Genomic DNA, 12,908 nt, shown 5'->3' with positions numbered 1-12,908 from the left:
GACGGCGGATGAGCGATGGAGATAATGGTCAGAACAACAGAGGTGAGCGTCATGGATCCTTTTTTCACTCCACTGCTTTATTCTAGAGACACGAAGAGGCGAATGATTAATGTAATGGACGCCAATGAAAAGGACCCAATTCCTATTTGATTTGCTGGCATCGCTTCCGGGAAAAGTTCCTCTCTGACATTATTCCTTCGAGTGCTTTGACGGAAATTATAGCGACGCTCCTCCGACGCCACGGCGGCTGTTAAAATCAATTTTTTGTTCACTGCCAATCAGCCACGACACGGCGGACGGCATCAGGACTCGGTCCCACTTGTTCCTGGATCGAGGACGCCGTCAACACTCAAGTAAAACTGTTCCTGCAAGAAGTATTATGAGTATTAAGTACTGCGTCTTGAGACCAGAGCTGGGAGCAGACGCTATAATTCAGTCCAAAAAAAAGCAAAAGTGGCCGTTTCATCACTTTGTATTCATTGGATATGGATGGAAAATTAAGAAGAAAAAATAATAATCATAATAATCTGCATATTGAGATCAATTTTGACCTATATAGACGTGATTATCATGTTTCCACTGCTGGATGGTCTAATCAACATCAATATTAATATATGTAGCATTTGATTTGTTGTAACACAAGCTGTCAGGTAATAAAAACACAACATAGGATTTATATTCAAGTAAAGTACAAGTACGTGTTACTGGGATGAAGCACACTTCATCTTCCACAATCTGTATTAAAGCCCTGTTGTTGTTGTTGTTGTTGTCATTCCCAGTTCATCCATAACTGGTCCCAGAGTCTCAGGAGACTCACAGCGTTGAGCTCTTTATGCCACTGTGAACCTTTCAAGGTTTCCTCTTCATGATATCCTCAGTACTCCTGGACACTAAGCGCCGGCGCGTCCTAATAATTTAACAACACGGCTTCATGCTGCGGCCATCGCTTCCAGCAGCCATTAGGGCGGTGGCCAACGTCGCTTAATGCCAAAGTCCCCGTCCGACCGTTCTGGTGTCACGGCGGCAACGCTGGAAGGAAATCCCAAGACAAAAAAAAAAAGGTCTCTTCATCAGCGAATCGGAAGAGACGTAAAAAAGGTTCGACGCAGCAGAAGACGTGGCGACACGAGGTTGTAATTGGGAAAAAGGGGCAGAAGGACAGAGCGGTGATTTAGGAGGCGGAGAGAAAACTTTGATTTGAAAAGGGGGAAGAAGGAGAAGAAGAAAAGGCGCAAAGGAAGAAGAGCAAATTGAAAAGGAACCAAGGGCAGTGTTGCAATCAATGGCGTTTTTCTTCGAGCAGAAGGGGGAGGAAGGTTATCCGGCCTGTTGCAAACTGAAAAAGGAAAGTGCAGATTCAATACCTCGCAGGATGCATAATACATAGAGGGAGACATGTGGAGAGAGAAATTGGTCGGTGTGTATATATTTTCTGTGTCGATAAAAAAACAAAAGCAAGGAGAGGTTTCTTTTACTGAGTGTGTTTACAGTGTGTGAGACGCTGAAGTGACAGTCCGCGGTCGGGATTGGCACGTATCTCACGTCTAATATTGTCGATTGGGCTCGCCTGACTTCCTCGATATCCAATTTGATTCAGTGGAGCAGAAAACGTGAGTGTTTTTTCTCTCTGTTTAACCTGCTCGACTTTCCGAGATTGCATAAATAAACTGTTGTCGTTTTGGACGGCGACACCCTGGGAACGACGCCTCCGCTAAATGAAAACGCCGCGAACGTTGTAGGGCCGCGGGAGTTGGGCGGCGGTTTGGAAAAAAGGAGTAATTGCGGTCAGTCGAAATGTTGGGAGGAGGTTTGAGGGGAAACGAGCCGGCGGCTTCGAAAGATTTAGACTCTCTCCGTCGACTCCACGGCTGAAAAGCCGCTCTTAAGAGGAAATACTGGCCCCTCTTTCTCGCGCCGCCGTTAGCTAACAAGACGGGACAGCCGGTCCGAGTGGCCCGCCCGGCGCTCGCTGCTTCCCCCGCTCTTGTTTTTCTATTTAAAAAGCTGCACACACTCTCACAGGCCGCTTAGCCGCACAAATGCTAACAAGGCTCGAGCAGACAGCTTTCCTTTTTTTGTTGTTTTCTTGTGCATAGCATGGTGTGTGCCTGTAACCATGCTGCACATTTCAAAAGCCTCCGTTTGCATTCCTGCACACACACACACACGTTAGCCCAAATGACCCGGGGAGGACTGGGAAACGAGAAGGCTTTCCTGCAACACCCGGTCTTCGTTCTCCTTCTCCAGAACATTAGGCACACGGCTCCACGCGCACAAAGCCATTACCTCGGCGCGAGAGCCACCCCCCCGCCCCGAAAAAAGAGGCGTCCGTGTTTGCGTTCGGAGTCATTTGACCGTCTGCTCGTTGTTGTTTTTATTCAAACGAGGAAACGGAGTCGCACGAGCCACGCGGGAGGCGTTCTGCTGCAGCGGCGCGGGAGGAGCACAATGTGAAGACGAGAACGCTATTTTAATGAAGAAAGCTGCAGCCCGAGGGCGTTTTCTTGCTCCGTCTGTTTGGGCTTCTTTTGCAGGGAACTCCAGGTGTGGTTGCAGCGCTTGTGCCGTTTGTTTGAACAGGTGTGAGCGGACCCCCCTCACGGGAGAGTCCAGATCCGCTTTGTGGTGAAAATGCAACAAGGACCAAGCGCAAGATTAAACGCTGCAACTGAGAGCAGCTCCGTGGCGTTAATGTTAGTTTTGTACTTTCAGACAGCCTTTTTGTCTTTTTTTGCGCGGCCACATTGACACTTCGCGGCGTAAAATCGTTCAGCTTTTCAAACAACTTTTGGGGGAAAAATGCTTCATTCTGGCCTCTTAGAGAAAACCATTGCAGGAGAGGCGCCGGCATCGATTTCTGCACCGACATCAGCCTCAATTTGTCCAGAAAGCACAATCCGACGAAGCCCGCTGCGCTTTGAGGCGTTATCTGGACCGGTACATCTTTCTCTTTTGCTTTTGTTATCGCCAAATCTCTCTTTACCAGAACAACGCGCCGCTTAACGCAGCGAGTTCAGACAGGTTCTCCTTTCAGAAGGCGAGTACGGGAAAAGTGGATGTATTAAACAGTCAAATTACAAGTCAAAGTTTGCTTTTTCTCCCGCTTTTACCTGTAATGTCGGGTTTCTGCGGCATGAAGAACTGGTAGAAAGTGGGCTCCGACAGGCCTTTGACGTTGCGCGCCGTGATTTCCACTTCGTATCTCGTGTTCCACTGCAGCGGCTGCAGCATCGCAAAGTCATTGGCCCCCGGCACCAGCTTGGTCATCCACTGCTCCTCCTTATCCTGAGAGGACGGGAAACGAAAGGGGGAGGATTAGAGGAGGGACACGGAACAAAGAAATGCTTTGCACGCTCGAATAAATTACACCTTTAATCAATGTTTCATTTTATTTTTGTTTGCGAGCATCAAAGGGGAGCAGAGGAAGTGTTTTAACAAGGTTCAGCCTTTGTGTTTTTATAATCGGAGAGTTAAGAAATGGAGTCGCACTCGTGAAACGCCCACACGGATGCGCATGGATAGCTTCACAAAAAAAAAAAGAAAAAGGTAATCCTCTGTTTTTCATCAAGTTCAGACAAGTTCCCGAATATATTTATATTCCTTTGTGGATTCAGCTTTTTCTCTTTCTCCCCTTCCTCACATCATCCTCCCTTCCCTACCTCCCTTCCTCGCTCCCTCCCTTCCTTTCTTCCTGAAGAGTGCAGCCAACAGCTAATGTGCCAGATCGACTGTGTGCTCACCATTCTCGCCCCTTTGGCATCACTTCCTCCCAATGTTCGAGGACAGAGAATGTATTTAACATTTGTCTGGGTTGCCAGGTGAATATGTTGGGTCTGTGTGTGTGTGTGTGTGTGTGTGTGTCTTATAGTCCAATCTGCCTCCATCCTTCTTGCTCGCCGCTCCGTTTCCGGGTGCCAGACAGCGGCGCGTGATTCCTCGGCTGTGACGCTCTGGCTTGCTGCTCGGCCTCGCTGAGAACTCCTGACCTTCTTTTCCACGCCGCGTTCGGCTGCCAGATTGAACTCGCCGTTACTTTTTCTCTATGAGTCGGACGAGCACGGGCACATCAAATCCACTTAGTCCCGTCGAGGGTTTTTTTTCGCGCGGGTTGCCATCTATTCTGCTTCCTGCCGTCGCTCCGCCTTATCTCGTATGTTTAAGCTGCTTCTTTTTGCTATTTCACACACAAAACACTGACGCGGATGAGTGAACTCCGACAGCTTGTGTGTACTCTTTTAAAAACGTGGATTAAAAGCGACACAAGGACAGAAACATCTGCGATTCTCAAGGCGAACATTATTCATCCTGCTAAGCTCAATGGATCCCCGTTGTCACATTCTGTGTCAAACACAAAGATAGAGGTCATTTGGAGCCGTGTGCACACCTCAAACTTAAAGAAAAAACGACCTCTGAGTTAAATGGTCCTCATTTTGTTAATGCAGGAAACTACTAGCTACTTTTATTCAGTGTCGGGGGACATTTTGGATTATGGATGTCTACGTATCTACATCAACTCAAACGAGACTTAACGAGAGTTATCGAGACTGGATGGAGGTGGATCCTTGGAGTTGCCATGTTGGAAACACTCACCGTCTTGTACTTGACGATGTACTCCACGATGGGCATCCCTCCGTCGTCCTGCTTGACCAGCCCCAGCCTGTAGGCCTTGCCCATTCCTCTCTGCCCGTGGACCGCCGGCGGACTCGGCTCTCCTGCGGGAGACAAGATGTGAAACAATAGGTCTTTGTGTGTTTGTTCTGTGGGAGAATGTGTGTGTGTGTGTGTGTGTGTGTGTGTGTGTGTGGATGCAGCACAAGGAGAGATTAAATTCATATTACGAGGCAACTCCAACCGCCTGGCTATAACTAATGTTGACTGGAGGGTCTTATTATTCACTGTATTTTGCTAATTATGTCTTCTTTCTAACATTCATTCTCAGTAGACGCTGTTTAATATTAACGGTGGAAATACTTTTCTATGGCCTCGTCGAGATTTACTGCAATCCTGCTGTGCCAGAATGCCAGAATAAATAAAATGCGCATCATAAACCCCCTGCAGTATATTATTTTTTTTTTTAACGCAGCGCTTTTACGTCAAGACACAGATTTGAGGGGATCTTTTCCAACCTCCAATAATCTGGATTCATATCACTGAGATATGAGGCGGCTGTAACTATTTCAAACGACTCATTTCACTGAGGTGCTGCTACTTTCAATATATTTTCGCGTTTGTATTTCTTTCACACGCTGTATTTCATTTGATGAAATCAGGACGCAAATACCTCTCTCCCATTAATCCACACATCAATTTTCATCGCTGTTTTATGCCCGTCCCATTTCATAAAACATACGACACCGCGCCGATCATCGGCATAGCGGTGTGCAGATAATGAACAATAAAGCCGGTCCAATAGCTGTAAAGCCATTGTGGAGATAATTAAAAGTGATTACGACCGGAGACATATGTAAGTGGCTGTGAGGATAGTTCTGAGGATCCCTTTCGGGGGCACATGGAAGCATCTTCGCAAGCTCTTATTTTGAAGGATGTGACAGGGAACGAGCGGAGAACCCGAGGACGGAGGACTTACGGATGGGGATAGTCTGGAAGTTCTCCATGTGGCTGAACTCTCCCCGACCCTTCCCGTTGACGGCCGCCACTCGGACCTCGTACGTCGTGTTGGGCTCCAGCCCCGTCAGCACCACGGTCGCTGGAGAGAGAGAGAGAGAGAGAGCGACAGCATGTGGCGACCATCAATCAGGCAGCTGGCAGGGTGCGTCATTAACAAAAACGAAGAGGTTTATGGCGATCTGTCACTGCAGTTTGTGAGGACTAGCGAAGGCCTACAACAAGGCAGGTCCACGAAGAAGTAGGCCTCAAACACCTTCACCACCTTCACGGTTCAATCCCGACAGTTTTAATGAGATATTTCAGTATCCACATGCTGACCTGAATACTTTTTTTCCCCAAATATATATATAGATGTACATGAATTACCCCAAAAATCCCCAAAAGACCATTAAATAAGTGAAAGTAATACCAGGATATTCATCATGCATCAACAATAAGCGCCGCTGGTTGTCGCTGTCCAAGGTGCTGAAACAGAGCGAGCAGCTCTTGTGTTCAACACGTGACATCGGCTACAGTCTTTTTGTTTTTTCATTGGCCCACATTCACACAAACTCTTTGTCCTGGGCTACTTTTTGACCGTGTTCTGCATGAAGACCATGAGAACTATAGCGTATTGTGTTGCGTTCACACGGTGACCTATATATTGATTATTGAGGGAAAACAGTAAGTCTCATTATTTAGCCGCATTGCAGATTCCCATTAAAATCCGACAGTCGCTCGAGTCTATTTACATAACCTTCACCACTCAGAACGGCAGAAGAGAGCCGACAGTGTAATGAGCTTGAGTAAAAAGTTGTTGTTTTTCTCAGTCTGCACAAATTAAACACTTGAATGGTAATAGGTGCTTTTGCAGTTCTTTAGTCCTGGAACTGAAAACAAATTCTGCAATTTGCAGCGGTGCTAGGTTACTTACCAGGCTATAAGCAGACATTTCAATTTGGGCAAAAGCATTCAAATGAAACAAGTCCAAGCATCTCATTATATTGTGTAATGATCTTCTGCTGAGGGTATCCGAAGTGGCTTCTATGACTATATGATGCCACTTACTGCTTTGTAATTAGTCACTATTTCAAAATTGCATTTACAAAACATGAATACAGGGATAGATTTAAATAAACAGGCAGCGAATTAACAACTTTTTGGATCCAGTTCTGCTCTACTTCTTCTTCACTGTTAAAAGTGCTACCTGTGGTTTAGTATTCGCCTCACTGCGTCTACATATTGTAATTGACTCTGAAATGAGGGATATTAGCGATAAGCCCTTCAGGTCTTGTCTGTGCTGCTTATCAAACAACCGTTAGTCCTCTACCTTCCTTCCATCCTTCCTTCCATCCTTCCATCCATCCATCCAGCCTTCACCTCATGTACTCTCCAACAACGGGCTCAGGAATCAATTTAAAGTCGTAAAGCATACGAAGAGGCGGCGCCGGCTCTTCCAGCGCTGGCACTTCTCCCCCCACGAGGTGTTCAAGGTCCGTCGAGACCCGACAACCTCTCAGGGCCGAGGCTTTGAAGGGTCGCATGGCGGATCAGGGGATACGGCCCTCTACTCGCGTGTGATTGGTGTTCGATCTGACGGGATGCTAATCTGCCGTGTCGAGGCAGGACCTCGCCGGGTGGTGGAAGAAATTCAAAATTTTCCTGTTTCTCAAAAGTGAAGGGCCCGTTGTAGAATTGTTTTAAGATGTGAAAGAGTACATTTTTCTAAAATGTGTTTAAAATAAGAAATAAATCAAAGACTCGGATCAAGCCAATGTCAAGAAGCTGCTGAATAGAGGCTAACTAGCAGTGATGTAAAGCGTGCACGGACTGTATTAAATGGTTTGAGACGGGGATATCGTGAGGAAATAAGTAAATATTCAGCTGCAAAGGTCTTTAGGTTATAGAATGAATATGATCCCCACTCACTCTGGATGCTGTGGGACTTGACGTAACTCCATTCCTGCGAGCCGACCTCCTTGTACTGGACCAGGTAGTAGCTGATGGGGACGCCGCCGTGCGAGTCGGGCTTCATGAAGGCGACGGTCGCCAGGCGCTGGGAAACGGCCGAGAGGCGCACCGAGTACGGATTTGATGGAACGTCTGAAAAAGAAAAATAATGACACGGGTCACAGCTTCAGAACCAGTTTGCTGCTTTGAGAGATTTTTATTTGAAAGCGTGCATACTTTGACCTTTGAACAATGATTGTAATAAATGCATTTTCTCACTGAAGTTTAATGCACTTCCACTGAGTGCTTTCTACCTATTACATCACTGTCAGCCGCCACATACAACTAAATATAGACATCACGGCTATAATACCGGGAAACCATGAAAGCAATTCGACACAATTTAGGTTAGTTTGAGGTGTCGGACCAACACACAGTGATTCTACCGCTTTGGAAGCATCAGTGCAACATGAAGGAAAGTGTTTCTGCACTGAAGGTTTAAGTGAAAAGAAGTAATGTGTGTGTGTGTGCGTTTTTCTGCAAAATTGTGTGTCAGAAAAACTTCCAAAGCACATTGTTTCCTGCAAGACGACATATTAGGTCAGCCTTTTTGCTCACAACTTTCCTCCTTTGCTCCAGCAATTCAATCTGCACTAAAGATAATTGGACTGCACTACTGTGTATTAGCCGGCGCTACCGTAAATTAGGGGGTACTTCAGTAAATAGCGAGGGGTATGGTAAATCAGCTGGCACTATTTGAGATTAGGCTGAATCGAAGTTGGGAGTAGTCGTGGAATTTATCTTCCTGAGGATTGCAAATAAAGCTATTACCATTAGCAGAGGGTTAAACAGTCAGAGGTATTATGAGAGCAGTGATTCAAAAAAGGTGTGGGATCCCTGACCACACACATTCTGGACTTTTAATGACGCCACCAATGTCATGAGATGAGGGAAAGGGGCCGCCCAATAGCGGCCGTCCTGCACACTCACCTGCCTGGGCCAGAATGAACTCCTGGTATCGAACTCCGATGTTGTTCCTGGCCGTGCAGTTGTAGCGGCCAAAGTCCCTGTCGGACATGGGAGTCACCTGGAAGCAGAAACAAATTGTTCCCTCTATTGAGTGTCGAGAGTTTGGATTTGAATTGTCCGTGGGTTTTGAGATATTTGTGTGCCAAGGAGGGGAATGGATTTCTTTTGTGATGCTCGCAGAAGAGAAATATCACATTTAACGCCGCAGATGTCAATAGTTTTACAATCGCCACGGGTCACATGACTTCCACTTGTACCAAACATTTACCAACGGGACCAAATGAGCCGAGCGCTCCATGATCGATGTTTACACACAGCGTGCGGAGTAACGAGAAGCTGAGGGCGTTTACATCTTTGGACGTTATCCTGCAGAAGTTGCTATTCCAGCATTGGCAACATCTGCCTCCAAGCGCATAGCAACCCAACAAAAGAGGAGGCGGACAGTCTAACAATACCGGCGTAGCGCTTTCAGAGATGTATTAGTTTAGCTGCTACTAATCATAGCCACAGGCTCACGACCGCGGCTGAAGTTGTCAGCAGGCTAAATTACTTTTACATTTTCTCTCCATCTCTGAAACGCTTCCCAGAGAGCTTTGAATCACAGTTTGTTCCCGTTGTTTTGGCTCCGGCTAAACGGGGCGACAAAAGTCCAGATTTTCGGGCACGGAAAAAAGGTTATTCGCGCTTCTCGGACTCGGACCCACCTCCAGCACGGACTTGCCGTCGGCGCTGTGCACCCGCGTGTTGGCGGTTCCCTCCGCCGAGATGGTGAAGCGCTCTCTCCTCCACAGCATGGTGGCGGGAGGGTTGGACATCACGTCGCAGCTTATGTTCACCGGGTTCCCCTCCCACGAGTAGTAGATGGTCTGGTTGGTCAGGAACTTTGGTATATCTGTCAAAAAATAAAAGAGTGTATGAAGATTAAATCTACTTCTTTTTTTTTTGCGCTAAACCAAGACATAAATTGCTAAAAGAGTAATTGCTGGTGTGCCAGGAATTTGTGGCAGCCAATTAAAACGCTCAAATCAAAAGGTGAGAAGCTGTGCCGCATGATCAAAGACTTCAAATGACTTGCTGAGGCTTAACCCACAAATTCCTCAAAGGGAGGAGAAAAAAAGCATTTCATGTATGCTTCCCAAACTCCCTTTTGCAATGTTTCCAAAAAAAAAAAGAAGAAAGACCTAAAAAACTTAATTGAAGCCGCCGCGTGTTCCCTGAGAGTAAAAAAATAAAGGATGCGACCACAGAACCTGTCTGCCGAGCAAACAGGAAGGGCAGTAATGGGCGGCGGCGGCGGCGGCGGGTTCTCCGTCGTGAACATTTCTTTCTGCCCGGTCGGAGAGGCATTACGGTTGTTGTACGCTCGCTCGCAGGATTCCATTAAAGAGATTGATGCCCGGCTCTCTGTCACAGCCGAGGACGCGTTATCCCCCCGCAGCCTGCAGTGACTTAGCAAATGAGTTCATTAGTTCGGTGGCGACGGCTGGCTCAGCCTGTCTTTCTGCAGAGGAGGGGGAGTCGGCAAGTTGTCAGCTGTGACAGCGACTTTGCTTCGGGGTGGTGAGAGTGCGTGTGTGTGTGTGTGTGTGTGTGTGTGTGTGTGCCTCAACAACGATTTCATTCAACTTTTTTCTGAAACGTCAACTTTTCGACGACTATGCAAAACGTGGGAATCCGTGAACCTTAAAGTCACCTCAGCCAGTGGAGGAGGGAATTGTTTTTTCACATGACAACAAAGATGCAGCATTTTTTCTTCTTCTTTTTTTTTTTTTTTTACTACTTCGCTGTCTCTCAGAGGATGTGTGTTTGTCTGTCCTCTCTCTTGTTGTTCCTCCGAGCTTCAAGGTGGAAATAACGCTCCGGAAAACAGTTTTCCTTCAGGCAACACAGCCGTTCTCATAATGAACCTCATAATTTCCGAGGCCAAAATGGAGATCTTTACTTCAGAGCTCATTAAGCAGGCGATAGCCGGCCCCGAACAACCCCAAACAACTCGCGCTGAGCGATGTCTGCGCTCATGGGGAAGTAGGGGAAGCTGTCGGGGGGGCGGGGAGGGAGGGGGAGGAGGCGACGCATGCGATCCTCTCACTAATTAACCCCTTCTGAAGGCTGCGTGTGCGGCGAGGAGGGCGGGGGTGGGTGGGGGGGCGTTGCTTAACGATCTTCAGAAAGAACAACAGCCGCAGTGAGAGGAGAATTATTAGAAACGGCTGAACTTTTGAACTCGGAAACAAGACCGCCGGGGCGCGCGTGTTCCCGTCCACGTCGCTGATTCGACTGCTCGGATGCGCGAACGTGTTTCTGCTTCACACGGGGGATCTGATAGCGCTAATGGAAATGCAGAGCGCGGAGGAGTTGGCGGGGGTCATGTCGGGCCACCGGGGGCCCCCGTAGGTAACGCTCTTATTTATTTTGTTACACGTCTAATTGCTTGAACATTTCACCTCGCGATACATAACAAGCATGGGAACTCTCTGAACTTAGACGTGGTATTTCCTGCGCTCGTCTAAATAAATGTTCTTTTATTGCAAAGTGCGACATTGACATTGAAATAATACAATGCAATTAAGTAAGCTAGGAACTTTCACGAGAAAAATATTTATGAGCAGAACTTTGGTTATTTGACAGAGAAAAATACGACTTTCCTCCCTCACATCTTTTTTTTTACCTAATTAATGAATAACAAATGCAGTTATTTGCCTTTTCCAGAAATGAATCATATCGCCAGATAGTTTGGATCCACTCAGGCGTCTTCACCGCCGTTTCAGGACCGGGAACGACTGGAGACACCTGTGTGCGTGTGCGGGAGCTCAGCGTACTCACACTCGATGTCCAGGAACATGCTCTTCTGATGACCTCCGATCCTGCTCAGGGCCTCGCAGTCAAACCGGCCCAGGTCTGTGAGCCGCACGCCGCTGATGGTCAACACCGACTTGCCGTGACGGCCGCGGACTTCGAAGCGTCCGTCCTGACTCTGGGGACGCGAACAGACACACACACACACACACACACACACGCGTGCACCTTATTGTTATGTTCATGCGTTACGCTATCAAGCAAGAGAAGGTCAGGGCATTCTTGTTGTGTGGTTTTGTGGAGAGAATTGCCGTTCACATCCATGTAATTTCATCTCAGTTATTGCCTTTAATTGATAACAATACTACCCTCAATCAAAGCCAAACTTTGCACTGATACTCTTAACATATATATCTATGTTATAAATGAAATATCTAACAAACTAATATAGTTACAATAAAAAAACACAACTTTTATTTTTGGAAAAATATATATATTTGATTCATTTTTCTTTGCACTATCATACACCAATATACCGGTAACACATATATACTTATTATACATGTTCCCAAGGGTTTTCTGTATATTTTACCTTTTAAAAGGATTCAAATAGGCCTTGTGGTTGAGGAGATAATCAGAATTCAGGGTTTGGATTTTTGGAGAACAGGGCTTGATGCCGTGAGGTTAAAAAGTGTTTTGGTTGACAAATAAAAACACAAACACAACAGGAAGAGAAGCTAATCAGACAGACGATTATGGTTATTAGCTATAATAAGGCGATGCTACATTCTCTACTTGTGATTGTGTAATGATTGACACAAAGCTAACGTCACACAGCGAGCGCGTCGCCGAGCCATTTGCAGAAAGTTCCTCGTCCCAACTTTGAACGACTGAACGTCTGAACGCCCCCTCGATCCATTCAGACCCTCCCTGGTCACGCAGAGTCGGGGTTAATGCAATAAACTGCCGATTTATTACAAGGTCATTACATCCGTATGAAGACAGATGGTATCAATTTGAGGCAACGGGTCAATTACAGCAGACGAGGCTATCATTCCAGTAATCGACATTCGCTCTAATGAGAAAAAAAACAACAACCCGGGAGCATCCGTGTTTGCAGACGCTAGACGGTTACCCAACAGATAACCTTCGTCACCCCCAGAGAAACTACTCTGCAGGGGTCCTGCCCACGGTGCGTTCAGGAGCTGCAGCCGGGGTCCAAACTACTTCCAAACAACGACACTTTTAAATGAAAAAAACATGTCGAGTAGCCTCTGCAAAACCGACAAAAATCTGCATCATTTCAGTGACGGACAGGAACATGAAGGCTTCTGTTTGCGACCCCGACGAGGCGCCGCCCTGAATAGGAAACACGGTTTTTCGTTGGGTTCTTCTTATTATTCATGGAGTAGGAGAGCGCCGAGGGGTGTTTTCAATGTAAGTACCCGACCAAACGGTACATGGCATACATTAGAGTGGCAATCTATCCTGAGCTCTAGAAGCCTTTGTACCAACAAATAAAATAA

General features: G+C 46.8%; 1 protein-coding gene across 3 annotated transcripts in view; it reads right to left on the bottom strand.

Annotated features, from left to right (window-relative positions):
• LOC137793995 (neural cell adhesion molecule 2-like) overlaps nucleotides 1-12,908 on the bottom strand; it is a 208,539-nt gene that overhangs the window by 17,636 nt on the left and 177,995 nt on the right. For all 3 annotated transcript variants that reach the window (XM_068590505.1, XM_068590503.1, XM_068590504.1), the window contains exons 9-15: nucleotides 11,410-11,560; nucleotides 9,291-9,478; nucleotides 8,548-8,644; nucleotides 7,537-7,710; nucleotides 5,588-5,707; nucleotides 4,591-4,712; nucleotides 3,111-3,285 (exon numbers count right to left, since the gene is read on the bottom strand). In XM_068590505.1, the coding sequence (XP_068446606.1) occupies nucleotides 3,111-3,285; nucleotides 4,591-4,712; nucleotides 5,588-5,707; nucleotides 7,537-7,710; nucleotides 8,548-8,644; nucleotides 9,291-9,478; nucleotides 11,410-11,560 (1,027 nt within the window). The remainder of the gene's footprint in view (nucleotides 1-3,110; nucleotides 3,286-4,590; nucleotides 4,713-5,587; nucleotides 5,708-7,536; nucleotides 7,711-8,547; nucleotides 8,645-9,290; nucleotides 9,479-11,409; nucleotides 11,561-12,908) is intronic.

Source organism: Clinocottus analis, unplaced genomic scaffold, assembly GCF_023055335.1.
Source record: "Clinocottus analis isolate CAN_PGR_092001 unplaced genomic scaffold, fCliAna1.0.p SCAF_24, whole genome shotgun sequence".
Classification (NCBI taxonomy): domain Eukaryota; kingdom Metazoa; phylum Chordata; class Actinopteri; order Perciformes; family Cottidae; genus Clinocottus; species Clinocottus analis.
The sequence above is the reverse complement of the archived record's forward strand: the minus strand, read 5'-3'. Positions and strand labels throughout refer to the sequence as shown.